This window comes from Salmo salar, chromosome 25, assembly GCF_965601325.2.
Source record: "Salmo salar chromosome 25, fSalSal1, whole genome shotgun sequence".
NCBI lineage: Eukaryota > Metazoa > Chordata > Actinopteri > Salmoniformes > Salmonidae > Salmo > Salmo salar.
Window position 1 is genome coordinate 32,694,582 of NC_138315.1, and position 16,321 is coordinate 32,710,902.

Consider the following 16,321-nt stretch of genomic DNA (forward strand, 5'->3'; position numbering starts at 1 on the left):
GTGAAGAGTGAAATAGGGTTGTTTGCTTGGGACAAGTTTATTTACCGATTCAGATCACTGTAACCTTGGCAGAGTCCCATTCTCGACACACCTGTCCTGTTCCTCCACACACACACACACACACACACACTTCCACTCCAGGATGTGTGCAGATGAAGCAGCCTAGAGGAGCAGGACATGGACAACACAAATATTTGAAATAAACCTATGACATTCAGTGGGCAAATAACCAGCGATAGAAATCAATGTCCAAATATTTTCACATGCTCTTTTATTACCCACATCCGACTACTCCCTTCTTCAGGAGCACATCAGTCCAACAGATCCTTAGAACATAATGGAAATGCTTTCCAGGAACAAAGACAAGGTGTATAGTTGATTTACTCGTGTTTTGCTATGCTGTATTATTGCCAGTCCTCTTTCTGGTCATTTGTAAATGCAGTGATGGTACCGGTATGTCTGTAGTGGGTGCATCTCAATAGTTTTAAGTGGCTTTGTTTCTTCTACTGGACAGGTGAAGCGAAGCACCAGTTTAAACCGCCATAGTGCTTCCACCTGTCCTTTCAGATCAGTGCAGATGAAGAGTGGAAGCCATTTTAGACCATTGAGATGCAGCCTGCGTGTCTGAAAGTCCTAATCTGTAAACTGTATGACACAAGGGTTCTCCTCAGGTCAGATAAATGTTAGGCGGTCAGGCCCTGCTCTGTCTATCCATCCTGGCCTGTCACTAAAACTGATGAGACTGATAAATGAGGGGTGGATGAGAGCAGGAGAGTCCGCCATCCCAATCTGGACAGAGGCTGAACAAAATCATTGTAGGAAACATTACTGAACTGCTAAAATTACTAATCTGAACAGAAACGAACATTACATTGGGAAAGATTCTCTGCACTGACATTTTATGACTAATTTAAATAGTATAATCACTTGTCTTCCATCGACACCAGTTGTCATGACATCGGTCATGTCATGATTACTTAATCTAGGCTTTGAACAGGGGTTGTTGAGTGTAGTGGCGCCAAGCAGACATCCGTCAGAAAGTGGGGGGGAAGAGAGGGGGCAGTGTGACATGCGGTGGTTTTGTAGGCAGAGGCTGCATGCCAGGGCTGTGACATACCTGTTCCCTGTAACTGTAGGTCTTCCTACTAAGATAACGTGGAGAGCAGGGCAAAAAGACTGGGGCAAAAAGGTCCCAGAACCCAACGTCATCAGACAATACACTAAACGTGTAGAGATGATGTGTGCAGGAGTTCTCTTATAAAGAATTGAACTGTGGAACTCTGTGTCCCTGGCAGCACCACGAGACAGAACACAGGTGTGCTCATCTTTTGGGACTGGAATTATAACACCAACCAGTGATCTCTGCCGAGCATCAGATCAAGGTTTTGAACATCTGAAATAGTTTCTTAAAATCTGTGAAATCAATGAAACGTTATTGTTAAGCATTAGTTGTTGAATTTATGTTTCGTTAACCAAGACTGCCCCCTCAGGACAGGAGCTGAAAGAGAAGACTTCACCTTCTATAAAGAGGTACAGTAAAAAGGTGCTGAACACCGCAAGCTAACACCTGCATGTAAACGTCATTAGATAAGGGAACAGAATGAACAACAGGTAACTAACATCACCAATACACCGTTTTAGTTATTCTGTTCACTTTTCATAACATCTTTATTGAATTTGTGTCTCATTTAAACATATTTACATGTCTTTTTTTGTTCAGTAAAAATACAGAACACTTTTTTTTCTCAAAATCAACATCCTCACGGCGACTGACAGCGCCAAAGGAGGCCTGGGCTTCCTCCCCAGACAGAAAGCAGTAATGTCAGAGAGGAAGGTGGGGGCAGGGTGGGCAAACAGTGATACATATACTTCATAACGTTCTACACCAGTAGGCTGCTGCTACTGCCTCCACCACTAGAGGGAGACACTGAGCTGCCGACAGATGGGGACAGGGGGAGGGATAGCTGGGGAGAAAGAGACAAATAGAAAATTGTAGGGATATGAAGGAGTAGAAAGGGTGTGACAGAGTAAAAAGAGGTAGAGGAAAAAGGAATGGTGAGATGGTGGGACAGGTGTTATATAGGTGCAGCCAGGTGGTACTCAGTTAACACATGGGTAATGAGTGACAGAAACCAACCAATTAGCTAAAAAGAGACACACATTGTATGGCTTTATTGATTGGCAAGGTGAGTGGTTCTGTAATCAGCCCATCATCATCATTGTGGCTGTGCTAGAGGGACAGCAGGGTGGCTGTGCTAGAGGGACAGCAGGGTGGCTGTGCTAGAGGGACAGCAGGGTGGCTGTGCTAGAGGGACAGCAGGGTGGCTGTGCTAGAGGGACAGCAGGGTGGCTCTGCTAGTGGGACAGCAGGGTGGCTCTGCTAGAGGGACAGCAGGGTGGCTGTGCTAGAGGGACAGCAGGGTGGCTCTGCTAGAGGGACAGCAGGGTGGCTCTGCTAGAGGGACAGCAGGGTGGCTCTGCTAGTGGAACAGCAGGGTGGCTGTGCTAGTGGGACAGCAGGGTGGCTGTGCTAGAGGGACAGCAGGGTGGCTGTGCTAGTGGGACAGCAGGGTGGCTCTGCTAGAGGGACAGCAGGGTGGCTGTGCTAGTGGGACAGCAGGGTGGCTGTGCTAGTGGGACAGCAGGGTGGCTCTGCTAGAGGGACAGCAGGGTGGCTGTGCTAGAGGGACAGCAGGGTGGCTGTGCTAGAGGGACAGCAGGGTGGCTCTGCTAGAGGGACAGCAGGGTGGCTGTGCTAGAGGGACAGCAGGGTGGCTGTGCTAGAGGGACAGCAGGGTGGCTGTGCTAGTGGGACAGCAGGGTGGCTGTGCTAGAGGGACAGCAGGGTGGCTGTGCTAGAGGGACAGCAGGGTGGCTCTGCTAGAGGGACAGCAGGGTGGCTGTGCTAGAGGGACAGCAGGGTGGCTCTGCTAGAGGGACAGCAGGGTGGCTGTGCTAGTGGGACAGCAGGGTGGCTGTGCTAGAGGGACAGCAGGGTGGCTGTGCTAGAGGGACAGCAGGGTGGCTGTGCTAGAGGGACAGCAGGGTGGCTGTGCTAGAGGGACAGCAGGGTGGCTGTGCTAGAGGGACAGCAGGGTGGCTGTGCTAGAGGGACAGCAGGGTGGCTCTGCTAGTGGGACAGCAGGGTGGCTGTGCTAGAGGGACAGCAGGGTGGCTGTGCTAGAGGGACAGCAGGGTGGCTGTGCTAGAGGGACAGCAGGGTGGCTCTGCTAGAGGGACAGCAGGGTGGCTGTGCTAGAGGGACAGCAGGGTGGCTCTGCTAGAGGGACAGCAGGGTGGCTGTGCTAGAGGGACAGCAGGGTGGCTCTGCTAGAGGGACAGCAGGGTGGCTGTGCTAGTGGGACAGCAGGGTGGCTGTGCTAGAGGGACAGCAGGGTGGCTGTGCTAGTGGGACAGCAGGGTGGCTGTGCTAGAGGGACAGCAGGGTGGCTCATAGAAAAGGAACTGGTGTATGAATAACTTTTTGTAAAAAAATGATAATGAAAAAGCACAGTATTGGCGAAAGGCATCACATAGTAACACTTGATAAGGCTTTAAAATAATGTATAGGTCCAACAAAAATGTTATTTATTTCAGGGTACCCTTCTATTTCCTAGTGTTACCTTCAGCCCCCTAAACCTAAAGTATCCCCCTCCCCATCAACACACCAATCACAGATTCATCACTGAACACAGCAGACTTCCTTGCGTTCCATCTACTGTTGCAGAAACCACATTCACACAAAACACAATAGATCCATTTAGAACACACAAGTCCATAGAGAATGAATGCCATAACATTCAACATGCACTCATTGCACAGGTGACTGAGGCCAAGTCCTAATTAGCAAATTGTGATTAGAATAAGAACAAGAAACAGTTTGGGTAGAATCCTATCAGCAGGGTGAGGAGTTGTTCCTGAAGAGTAAGAACTCCAGGCCCTACCCATCAGTGGCAGTGCAACACTATGGGTCCATGTCAAAGACACAGATTATAAATGGAGGGCTTTGTGTCTTCAGCTCCGACAGTGGTCTAACTCTTTTCCCTCTTAGTAATATAAACAACAAAGTGCATAACAATTTATCTATAGGGGCCATTTAATCAGCAGACAGAAAACACTGCCAAAACAAGCCTTGTCCCAATCTGTCTGTGGAGTGGTAGTGATTTATGGAAAAGACAGGAACGGAAGTTTACCAGATCAGAAAGGCGTGATTGGAGAAGTGAAGAAGAATGATAAGAAAGAGAAGATGGAGGGAGTTGGAATGGTGTGATAAGACAAGGTAGAGATGCAGAATCGGTTGAATAGCAGCAACAATATGAGGCCAGGCTAAGCTACGTCACCTGCTAATCATAAGAGATGGAAGGAGAGGGAGATAGAGAGTGTGTGACAGAAAGAGACAAAAGACCAGAAAGAGGAGAAGGTATACAGAAACGGCAGAATGTAGCAGAGAATGCTATGGAAAATAGTTCCATATCACCAGTCCACTTTTCAAAGGTTCCAGAAGGGTAGGCATGAAGCCGTTGCTCCCGTCCACAAAGTGACACTGATACAGTTCCAGGTCAAAGTTCAGAGTAAGACAGTAAACAGGAAATGGCAGAAGGACTAGGACGGTCGCAGTCTGTCGTGTCCCCGCCAATCAGCGTCCAGGACACAGAATGACAAAAGAAAACAAACCCCATAGATTCCATAGTCTTCGGTTTGACTGTCAGTCTGTCTAATCAGTCTGTCTGAACATACACATCCCTTCAGAGGAAGGTCCATCTGTCTGTCTGTTCGTACACACTGTCTTGCTCCTATGTGCGTCCATTATGAGACAGTTTGGCCAAAACAAATCAAGCTTCCTGATTGTGGCTCTGTGTTTCAACAAAAAAGTAACGCCGAATAGGAGGACTTCCCAGTCAATCACAAAAGTGGAACGCACCCTCCGTCCTGACGATAAGCAGAGAGAGCTATAGAAAGAGTACGAGCCAGAGAATTAAAGAAGAGCGAGCGAGAAAGGCTATTGTTTCAGTGCCCTCCACTCTGCAGTGGTCTGAGCTCTCTCCTTCTGCAGTCTGTAGCAGTGAGAGGGAGAGATGGAGGCAGGCAGGGCCGCTGTGGCCCCCTGGAGGTCTGGAGGCCCCCTGGTCTCTACCGCTGGCCCTGGCTCCCTGGGAGGGTGAGGTTGGCAAGGTGCAGTACCGGCAGGGGGTGGGCCTCCGTGTTGAACACCCAGCTCTCCAAAGGCATCAGGTCATCACTGGAGAACAACAGGTACAGATACCTGGAGAAGAGAGAGGGAGGGGGAAAGAGGAGGGAGAGCAGACAATATTCAGCTGCTATATTCTGTTCATCAGTGCTGTAGTAGTGTTTGTGAACAGCAACAAGCAGAGCGACCAGCGGGGGGGAGCAGAGCACACAGTTCCAGTGCATTCTGGGGGCTGCCAGGACATTCCCATCTCATACCAACTGGATGTGAATGAACAGTACACAGAGGAGCAGTAAAGGAGGAGCAAATAGAGGAAGACTGAGGAGCAGCAAATGCCGGAAGACTTACTTGAGCGTCTCGGCCAGGAAGAAGCTCTGCTGAACATCGTCGTAGGTTGGGTTGGACGAGTAGACGTCCTTGACCCCAGAGAACCCACCGCTGACCCTGCAGTACTTATCAATGGCCTGGAGGGGGAGACCGAGAGCAGCACTTCATTACCACACATTCACATTACAGTCATTCACATTACAGTCATTCACATTACAGTCATTCACATTACAGTCATTCACATTACAGTCATTTACAATTTAATCAGGAGATGGGTAGACTTTTATCCCATTAAAACACTGTTTAAGGAGGAGACATTCTATCCATCACCACTCTAGTCTAAACAGGGTATGTGATGAATAACATTTGATTTAAAATCACTTTGTTTTAATTGAGATTTGAAGGGAATGTCTCCGTCTGTGACCTCAGTCAAAGTGTTGGAGCTGTGATTTTACAATGCACAGGGTATTTCTTTTCTGAAGTGTCCAGACAGAGTTGATCAGTTTTCTTTTTAAAATCTCTTCTTCCCTCCTCTGCACCGCATCAGGTGTAATTCAAGGGAGGGTAAAGATGGTGGATCTGTTAATTGACACAGTAAGATGAGTTTGTGTCTCTCTCCCTCTATCGGTACTTGTCTTGTTCTCTCTTAATGTCCCTCTATTAGTCAGTACACACACACACACACACACACACACACACACACACACACACACACACACACACACACACACACACACACACACACACACACACACACACACACACACACACACACACACACACACACACACACACACACACACCGTCCTAGACTGCCTCTCTACTTCAGGCCTGGGCACAACCACATACGCACATCACAACTACCCAGCCACACGCACACCTGAACTAGAATCCAGTCCTAATACCATCTGGGTTAATAAAGTGTGTGAGTCTGTTTCTCTTCTATCTGGAGGAGAAGGGTGTGTGTGTGTACAGCTGCTCTCTACTGGGCTCATTTCACAGGGCCGTGCACTACAACAGCTGGGCCGACAAACCTCAACACACATGACTCGCACACGCTTAGACGAAGTAGGATGAAGTTGCCCCTAGACATTGATCTTAGATGTTCTCACTAATGGTCAAGCTTAGGACTTAGGAAGGTAAGCTGCCTACTACACAGAGCCTCAGGTAAAATAGTAGGAGTGTGTGTGTGTGTGTGTGTGTGTGTGTGTGTGTGTGTGTGTGTGTGTGTGTGTGTGTGTGTGAGATCAAACGTGAGCTGATGTGACGGTGTAGGAGCACTAGAGACAGGTAGGGGGATCAAACTGTATAGAACTGTCAGGTGATTTTCATCACAACAGGAGAAAGAGAGTACGAGACGGGGCAGAAAGAGGTAGAGGGAGGGAAGCAGGGAGGGGTAAGAGAGGGGAGGAGAGGAAAGGAGAGAGAGTAAGAGGAGAGGAAAGGAGAGAGAGTAAGAGGAGGAGAGGAAAGGAAGAGCGTGAAAGGAGAGAGAGTAAGAGGAGGTGAGGAAAGGAGAGAGAGTAAGAGGAGAGGAAAGGAGAGAGAGTGAGAGGAGGAGAGGAAAGGAAGAGCGTGAGAGAAGGAGTGGAAAGGAGAGCGCGTGAGAGAAGGAGGAAAGGGGAGCGCGTAAGAGAGGAAAGGAGAGAGTAAGAGGAGGAGAGAGCGTAAGAGGAGAAGAGGAAAGGAGAGAGCGTGAGAGAGGAGGGGAAAGGAGAGAGTAAGAGAAGGGAGGAGAGGAAAGGAGAGAGTGTAAGAGGAGAGGAAAGGAGAGAGAGTAAGAGGAGGAGAGGAAAGGAAGAGCGTAAGAGGAGGAGAGGAAAGGAGAGAGAGTAAGAGGAGGAGAGGAAAGGAGAGAGAGTGAGAGGAGGAGAGGAAAGGAGAGAGCGTAAGAGGAGAAGAGGAAAGGAGAGAGCGTGAGAGAGGAGGGGAAAGGAGAGAGTAAGAGAAGGGAGGAGAGGAAATGAGAGAGCGTGAGAGGGGAAGAGAGGAAAGGAGAGAGCGTGAGAGAGGAGGAGAGGAAAGGAGAGAGTAAGAGAGAGGAGGAGAGGAAAGGAGAGTAAGAGAGGAGGAGAGGAAAGGAGAGAGTAAGAGAGAGGAGGAGAGGAAAGGAGAGAGCGTGAGAGAGGAGGGGAGGAAAGGAGAGCACGTGAGAGAGGGGGAGGGGAAAGGGAGGAATGGAGAGAGAGTTAGAAAGGGGAAGAGAGGAAAGGAGAGAGAAAGAGAGGAAAGGAGAGAGCGTGAGAGAGGAGGAGGGGAAAGGAGAGAGTAAGAGAGAGGAAAGGAGAGGAAAGGAGAGAGTAAAATGAGAGGAAAGGAGAGAGTAAGAGGAGAGGAAAGGAGAGAGTAAGAGGAAAGGAAAGGAAAGGAAAGGAGAGAGCGTAAGAGGGGAGGAGAGAAAAGGAGAGAGCGTAAGAGAGAGGAGGAGAGAAAAGGAGCGTAAGAGAGAGGAGGAGAGGAAAGAGCGTAAGAGAGAGGAGGAGAGGAAAGAGCGTAAGAGAGAGTAGGAGAGGAAAGAGCGTAAGAGAGAGGAGGAGAGGAAAGGAGGAGAGGAAAGGAGAGAGCGTAAGAGAGGAGAGGAAAGGAGAGAGCGTAAGAGAGGAGGAGAGGAAAGGAGAGCGCGTGAGAGAGGAGGGGAGGAAAGGAGAGCGCGTGAGAGAGGGGAGGAAAGGAGAGAGTAAGAGAGGAAAGGAGAGAGTAAGAGAGGAAAGGAGAGAGTAAGAGAGGGGAGGAGAGGAAAGGAGAGAGTAAGAGAGGGGAGGAGAGGAAAGGAGAGAGTAAGAGAGGGGAGGAGAGGAAAGGAGAGAGTAAGAGAGAGGAGGAGGGGAAACGAGAGAGCGTGAGAGAGGAGGAGGGGAAAGGGAGGAATGGAGAGAGAGTTAGAAAGGGGAAGAGAGGAAAGGAGAGAGAAAGAGAGGGGAAGAGAGGAAAGGAGAGAGCGTGAGAGAGTAAGAGAGGAAAGGAGAGAGCAAGAGAGAGGAAAGGAGAGAGCGTAAGAGAGGGGAGGAGATGAAAGGAGAGAGTAAGCGAGGGGAGGAGAAGAAAGGAGAGAGTAAGAGGAGAGGAAAGGAAAGGAGAGAGTAAGAGGAGAGGAAAGGAAAGGAGAGAGTAAGAGGAGAGGAAAGAGCGTAAGAGAGGGGAGGAGAGAAAAGGAGAGGGAGTAAGAGGAGGAGAGGAGAGAGTAAGAGGAGGAGAGGACAGGAGAGAGCGTAAGAGGAAGAGAGGAAAGGAGAGAGTGAGAGAGGGGAGGAGAAGAAAGGAGAGAGTAAGAGGAGAGGAAAGGAGAGAGTAAGAGGAGAGGAAAGGAGAGAGTAAGAGGAGAGGAAAGGAGAGAGTAAGAGGAGAGGAAAGGAGAGAGCGTAAGAGAGGGGAGGAGAGAAAAGGAGAGAGCGTAAGAGGGGAGGAGAGGGAGTAAGAGGAGGAGAGGAAAGGAGAGAGCGTAAGAGAGAGGAGGAGAGGAAATGAGAGAGCGTAAGAGGAAAGTAAGAGGAGGAGAGGAAAGGAGAGAGCGTAAGAGAGAGGAGAGGAAAGGAGAGAGCGTAAGAGAGAGGAGAGGAAAGGAGAGAGCGTAAGAGGAGAGGAAAGGAGAGAGCGTAAGAGGAGAGGAAAGGAGAGCGCGTAAGAGAGAGGAGAGGAAAGGAGAGAGCGTAAGAGAGGAGGAGAGGAAATGAGAGAGCGTAAGAGAGGAGAGGAAATGAGAGAGCGTAAGAGAGGAGGAGAGGAAATGAGAGAGAGTAAGAGAGAGGAGAGGAAAGGAGAGAGAGTAAGAGAGAGGAGAGGAAAGAGCGTAAGAGAGAGGAGAGGAAAGGAGAGAGCGTAAGAGGAGAGGAAAGGAGAGAGGGTAAGAGGAGAGGAGAGAGAGGGTAAGAGGAAAGGAGAGAGAGCGTAAGAGGAAAGGAGAGAGCGTAAGAGGAAAGGAGAGAGCGTAAGAGGAAAGGAGGGAGCGTAAGAGAGGAGGAGAGGAAAGGAGAGAGATGTGCATCGTGCAGAGGAGCAGTCGAGGTTAGAACAAAGAAGAGAACTCCCTCATCTCCACTCAGTCACTCAGGCTGAGGGAGGCTGCATTCAGACCCACAACAGCTCTTAAGAGCACCATCACAAACACACAGGAACAGATCGAGAGAGGGGAAACAGGAGAGGAGATAAGCGAGGAGGGGGGGGAAGAGGGAGAGGCGAATAGAGCGACAGAGGGAGATAAGACAGGTGAATGGTGGCGAGAAGGAGGAGAGGAGGAGTGATTGAGAAAGGAAGCGAAAAATGAGAGCAGAGTGATTGAGAGGAGGATGAAGAGAAAGCAGAGGCAGAAGAGTGTTTCACTTTGACCTTTGAAAATAAATGCCTTAAGAGGGAACAGAGATTGAAAAAAGAGGATTATAACTGGAGAGCATAAATGAGAAAAAGGAGTTCTCTGTTCTCAAGTAGTATTAGTCTTGTGTGTTGACACTGATCCGCTCTCTTTTTTAAGTTACAAAGGGTCAATGCACTTATCCAATTCTTTCAGCTGTACACTGGTACAGAGAAGGTACTGCTAGGGGTCAGGAGGTGATAGGGGATTGGGCATGATCGATCAGTAAAAGCACAAGGGCAATATCATAGTAGTAATAGTTTGGAGTGATTTTCCAGTGGCTCACCTGTGCTGCTTCCCAGCCCCATTGCCTGTACTTGGGGTCGTGGGTGAACCTCCACATGTACCAGTAGGTCTCGATGACCTCTGGCCTCAGGATGTAGTACTTCTCATTCTGACGTACTGCCACTGCCTCCAGACCACTGTCGAACTTAAAGGCCTCCGGACCCAGCTTCAACACTACAGAGAGAGGGAGGGAGAGATATTCAATATCCATTCATTTTCCTGGTTTAGCATAAGTACACAACATATTTCCTGCCAATTAAACATTTAGAGTAATAGGAGCAGATTACAGTGATCAAGTAGCAGCCAGGAGACTTTTGACAGATTTGTTCTGCACGCCTTGTCACTGTGGATGGAAGCCAGAGACCACTGGATTCAGGTTGCAAAGGGTTGGAAACTTTCCGGTACATTTTGGGAATTTTGCTTCGCTAGGGGGCAGTATTTTCACGGCCGGATGAAAAACGTACCCAATTTGAACAGGTTACTACTCTGGCCCAGAAACTAGAATATGCATATTATTAGTAGATTTAGATAGAAAACACTCTGAAGTTTCTAAAACTGTTTGAATGGTGTCTGTGAGTATAACAGAACTCATATGGCAGGCAAAAACCTGAGAAAAAGTCAAGCAGGAAGTTGAAAATCTGAGGTTGTAGTTTTTTCAAGTGATTGCCTTGACTGTATACAGTGACTTAGGGTTCATTTTACACTTCCTACTTCCTAAGCTTCCACTAGATGTCAGCAGTCTTTAGAACGGTGTTTGAAGATTCTATGGTGAATTTGATGGGAATTACAGCACAAGGAAGTAGGTGTCCCATTATAAGGCATGGGCTCAGTCACGCGCAATGACTTGGGAGCGAGCTGAGTTCATATTCACTGCTAAAGAGAACGTATAGGTCCGATTGGAATTTTATTCAAGATATATGATAAAAGCAACCTAAAGATTGATTCTATACATCGTTTGACATGTTTCTACAAACTGTAGTATAACTTTTTTGACTTTTCGTCTGGACTAAGTAAGCGTTGTGGATTTGGATAGTGAACCTAACGCGTGAACAAAATGGATTATTTGGACATATATATGAACTTTATCGAACATTTATTGTGGAGCTGGGGTTCCTGGGAGTGCCTTCTGATGAAGATAATCAAAGGTAAGTGAATATTTATATGTAATTTCTTAGTTTTATTGACTCCAAGATGGCGGGTTTCTGTTTGCTTGTTACTGGTGTCTTCTGGGTTGTACTCAGATTATTGCAAATTGTGCTTTCGCCGTGAACCTTTTTTGAAATATGACAAAGCGATTACATTTAGGAGAAGTGTATCTATAATTCTGTGCATAACACTTCTATATTGAGCAAACATTTTGATGAGTATTTCTGTAATATGTGTGCTCATTGTGCCGATTCACCGGTAGGTTTGGAGGGAAAACATTTCTCAACATTACGCGCCAATGTAAAATGCTGTTTTTGGATATAAATATGAACTTTATCGAGCAAAACATACATGTATTGTGTAACATAATGTTCTAGGAGTGTCATCTGATGAAGATCGTCAAAGGTTAGTGCATCATTTAGCTGTGTTTTGGGTTTTTGTGATGCATCTAGTTGCTTGGAAAATGGCTGTGTAATTATTTTTGTCAATTTACTCTCCTAACAATCTAATTTTATGCTTTCGCCGTAAAGCCTTTTTGAAATCGGACAATGTAGTTGGATTTACGAGAAGTTTATCTTTAAAATGGTGTAAAATAGTTGATTGTTTGAGAAAATGGAATTATGAGATTTTAGCTGTTTTGAATTTGGCCCTCTGATTTTCCACTGGCTGTTGTCAAAATCAACCCCGTTAACGGGATAAGAACAGGAAGGGGTCCCCTAGAGGTTAAATTCATCAAAAAACGTTAGCTTATAACAGTTAACCTTTTTTGTGGGATAGACATAAGGCAATTCTATTTCAATTCATATATTGGTTAAACTATCCCCAATTCAATGGAATTGCAACCCTCTGCATGCACAGTGCACTCTTCCATCACATGTACAGCTGATTCTCAATATCTTGCACACTAATGAGATGCTATTGAGCCCACACTACTACACTGTCTGAGCCAAGGACTACATGCTTTCTGGTAAGTTTTGATTACAATACTGGGTGGGGTGAATATATTTTATAGGACATACATGATTTTTTATTAACTAGTATATACAAGCCTACAGCAAAGTGTGTTTAAATCATTTCTAACTTGTTCACAACTTCTGATAGTTTGTTTTTGCTACCATGTGGGGTTTAGCTTGCTTGAGCCTGCTAACTGAGGAGTGTTAATTCACATGTTTCCATACATGTTTCATTTTAAAACATGTATCTTACAAAGGAGTTGTTTAATCTAACTGCTTAACTAGCGTGGAATTGCATTTTTTTATTTTTTTATTAATTTTTTCCCTAATCGTCACAGGAAAATGCCACGGGCACCATCTGATGTGTGGAGACATTTCACTGCAGCTAATGTAGAAGGAAAAGCTGTGTACATTTGCAAATACTGTGCCAAATCATATGTGAAGAATGCAACAAAGATGCAGAATCATCTGGCCAAGTGCATAAAGTTCCCTCAGCTCTCACAACAAGCAACCTCTGACAAAAGTCTGTCTACTTCTATTCGAGGTGAAAATTATGAATCAGACACCTTATCGATAGCAACAACTCACGGTCCTCCTGGAATCAGACGTTTTTGACTCAATGGAGGAACGTAGTCAGAGAAATGCTGATTAATGTGTATACAACTGGTTCACCTCTGATGCTCACAGGCAGAGTGTATTGGAAGAGATTTCTGAATGTTCTTCGCCCAGCATACACCCCTCCAACAAGACATGCTTGATCTACTCATTTGCTGGATGCAGAGTTCAACAGAGTTCAAGTGACGGTCAAGCAAATAATAGAGAAAGTAGACTGTATTGCAATCATCTCTGATGGGTGGTCAAATGTTGTTTGTCAAAGAATAATTAACTCCATCATCTCCACCCCTCAACCAGTATTCTACAAGAGCACAGACATAAGGGACAACAGACACACCGGTCTCTACATTGCAGATGAGCTGAAGGCAGTCATCAATGACCTTGGACCACAGGAGGTATTTGCACTGGTGACAGACAATGCTGCGAACATGAAGGCTGCTTGGTCTAAAGGAGGAGTCCTAGCCTCACATCACACCCATTGGCTGTGCTGTTCATGCATTGAATCTGCTCCTCAAGGACATCATGGCACTGAACAATGGATACACTCCACAAGAGAGCCAAGGAAATGGTTAGGTATGAAGGGTCATCAAGTTATAGCAGCAATCTACCTCACCAAGCAAAGTGAGAAGAACAAGAGCACCACATTGAAGCTGCCCAGCAACACCCGTTGGGGTGGTGTTGTCATCATGTTTGACATCTCCTGGAGGGAAAGGAGTCTCTCCAAGAAATGGCCATATCACAGGCTGCCGATATGGACAGCCCCATCAAGAGGATCCTCCTGGATGATGTATTTTGGGAGAGAGTGGTAAGCAGCCTGAAACTCCTGAAACCTATAGCAGTAGCCATTGCACGGCTTGAGGGAGACAATGCCATCCTGTCTGATGTTCAGACTCTGCTTGCAGATGTAAGAGAAGAAATCCATACCGAAACTGCAGTTCTGAAATATACTGCTAAAAAAAATAAAGGGAACACTTAAACAACACAATGTAACTCCAAGTCAATCACACTTCTGTGAAATCAAACTGTCCACTTAGGAAGCAACACTGATTGACAATATATTTCACATGCTGTTGTGCAAATGGAATAGCCAACAGGTGGAAATTATAGGCAATAAGCAAGACACCCCCAATAAAGGAGTGGTTCTGCAGGTGGAGATCACAGACCACTTCTCAGTTCCTATGCTTCCTGGCTGATGTTTTGGTCACTTTTGAATGCTGGCAGTGCTTTCACTCTAGTGGTAGCATGAGACAGAGTCTACAACCCACACAAGTGGCTCAGATGATGTGCCATCCTGGATGAGCTGCACTAATGCGAGCTGTGGCAAGAAGGTTTGCTGTGTCTGTCAGCGTAGTGTCCAGAGCATGGAGGGGCTACCAGGAGACAGGCCAGTACATCAGGAGACGTGGAGGAGGCCGTAGGAGGGCAACAACCCAGCAGCAGGACCGCTACCTCCGCCTTTGTGCAAGGAGGAGCAGGAGAAGCACTGCCAGAGCCATGCAAAATGACCTCCAGCAGGCCACAAATGTGCATGTGTCTGCTCAAACGGTCAGAAACAGACTCCATGAGGGTGGTATGAGGGCCCGACGTCCACAGGTGGGGGTTGTGCTGACAGCCTAACACCGTGCAGGACGTTTGGCATTTGCCAGAGAACACCAAGATTGGCAAATTCGCCACTGGCGCCCTGTGCTCTTCACAGATGAAAGCAGGTTCACACTGAGCACGTGACAGACGTGACAGAGTCTGGAGACGCCGTGGAGAACGTTCTGCTGCCTGCAACATCCTCCAGCATGACCGATTTGGCGGTGGGTCAGTCATGGTGTGGGGTGGCATTTCTTTGGGGGGCCGCACAGCCCTCCATGTGCTCGCCAGAGGTAGCCTGACTGCCATTAGGTACCGAGATGAGATCCTCAGACCCCTTGTGAGACCATATGCTGGTGCGGTTGGCCCTGGGTTCCTCCTAATGCAAGACAATGCTAGACCTCATGTGGCTGGAGTGTGTCAGCAGTTCCTGCAAGAGGAAGGCATTGATGCTATGGACTGGCCCGCCCGTTCCCCAGACCTGAATCCAATTGAGCACATCATGTCTCGCTCCATCCACCAACACCACGTTGCACCACAGACTGTCCAGGAGTGTCCAGGAGTCCGCCACCTCATCAGGAGCATGCCAAGGCGTTGTAGGGAGGTCATACAGGCACGTGGAGGCCACACACACTACTGAGCCTCATTTTGACTTGTTTTAAGGTCATTACATCAAAGTTGGATCAGCCTGTAGTGTGGTTTTCCACTTTAATTTTGAGTGTGACTCCAAATCCAGTACTCCATGGGTTGATAAATTGGATTTCCATTGATTCTTTTTGTGTGATTTTGTTGTCAGCACATTCAACTATGTAAAGAAAAAAGTATTTAATAAGATTATTTATTTCATTCAGATCTAGGATGTGTTGTTTAAGTGTTCCCTTAATTTTTTTGAGCAGTGTATATCAAAAAGCGTGAAGACTTCTGCCTGAAGCCCATACACACCGCAGTGTACATGTTGGACCCCAAGTACACTGGCAAGAGCATCCTGTCTGGTGTAGAGATCAACAAGGCCTATGGTGTCATCACTACCGTGTCTCGCCACCTTGGCCTGGATGAGGGCGAGGTTCTTGGCAGTCTGGCGAAGTACATTTCCAAGCAAGGGCTTTGGGATGAAGATGCAATATGGCAGTCGTGCCAACATATCTCATCAGCCACCTGGTGGAAGGGACTTTGTGGATCTGAGGATCTTTCCCCTGTTGCCTACATCATCCTCCAAATCCCAGCAACATCAGCTGCCTCAGAGCACAACTGGTCTTTGTTTGGGAACACACACCAAAGCTCACAACAGGCTGACCAATACAATGGTTGAAACATTGGTGGCCATCCGGGCAAATTTGAGGCTTTTTGAGCCTGACAACGAACCATCCTCAACAAGGTTGGAAAGTGACAGTGAAGATGAGGCCTCAGTCTGATGTTCAAGAGGTGGACATTGAAGAGGTCCAGGGAGAAGACATGGAAGCCTGAGAGGAAGACAACCAAAGCTTTAGTTTCTAGACTATAATTTTACAGATGTATGTTGAAAACGTTTCTGGGAGACGCGATGGATCATTGGGGATCATTCAATATTCCCTTTCTTTTGTTGTTCCATAAAATCATCCCATGTGAAGAGTCAACTCATTTAATTGAAGTTCAATTCGAAACAACGTTTTTTTTTCTCTATTGGAAGGATTTAATCATTTGCAATTATGTCTACTTATGATAAGGTAAAAGGTTTATGTTTGTCTCCATATGATATGGTAAATATATCCAATGCAAAAAACATCTACATTTAAATGGTATTAATATGAATTTGCATATATTTTTGTTAATTCCCATATATTCCTGTTAAGTTTCCACCTCTGAATATTCCCCAAAATGTGCAACCCAATGCTGGATAAAACTACG

At 46.9% G+C, this 16,321-nt stretch overlaps 1 protein-coding gene across 2 annotated transcripts in view; it reads right to left on the minus strand.

Moving 5' to 3' along the window:
- Positions 1–330: 330 nt before the first annotated feature.
- Positions 331–16,321, minus strand: part of man1a2 (mannosidase, alpha, class 1A, member 2) — a 127,509-nt gene continuing 111,518 nt past the window's right edge. For both annotated transcript variants that reach the window (XM_014174073.3, XM_014174072.3), the window contains 3 exons: positions 10,147–10,319; positions 5,537–5,652; positions 331–5,263 (listed from right to left, as the gene is read on the minus strand). In XM_014174073.3, the coding sequence (XP_014029548.1) occupies positions 5,131–5,263; positions 5,537–5,652; positions 10,147–10,319 (422 nt within the window). In that variant the 3' untranslated portion in view covers positions 331–5,130. The remainder of the gene's footprint in view (positions 5,264–5,536; positions 5,653–10,146; positions 10,320–16,321) is intronic.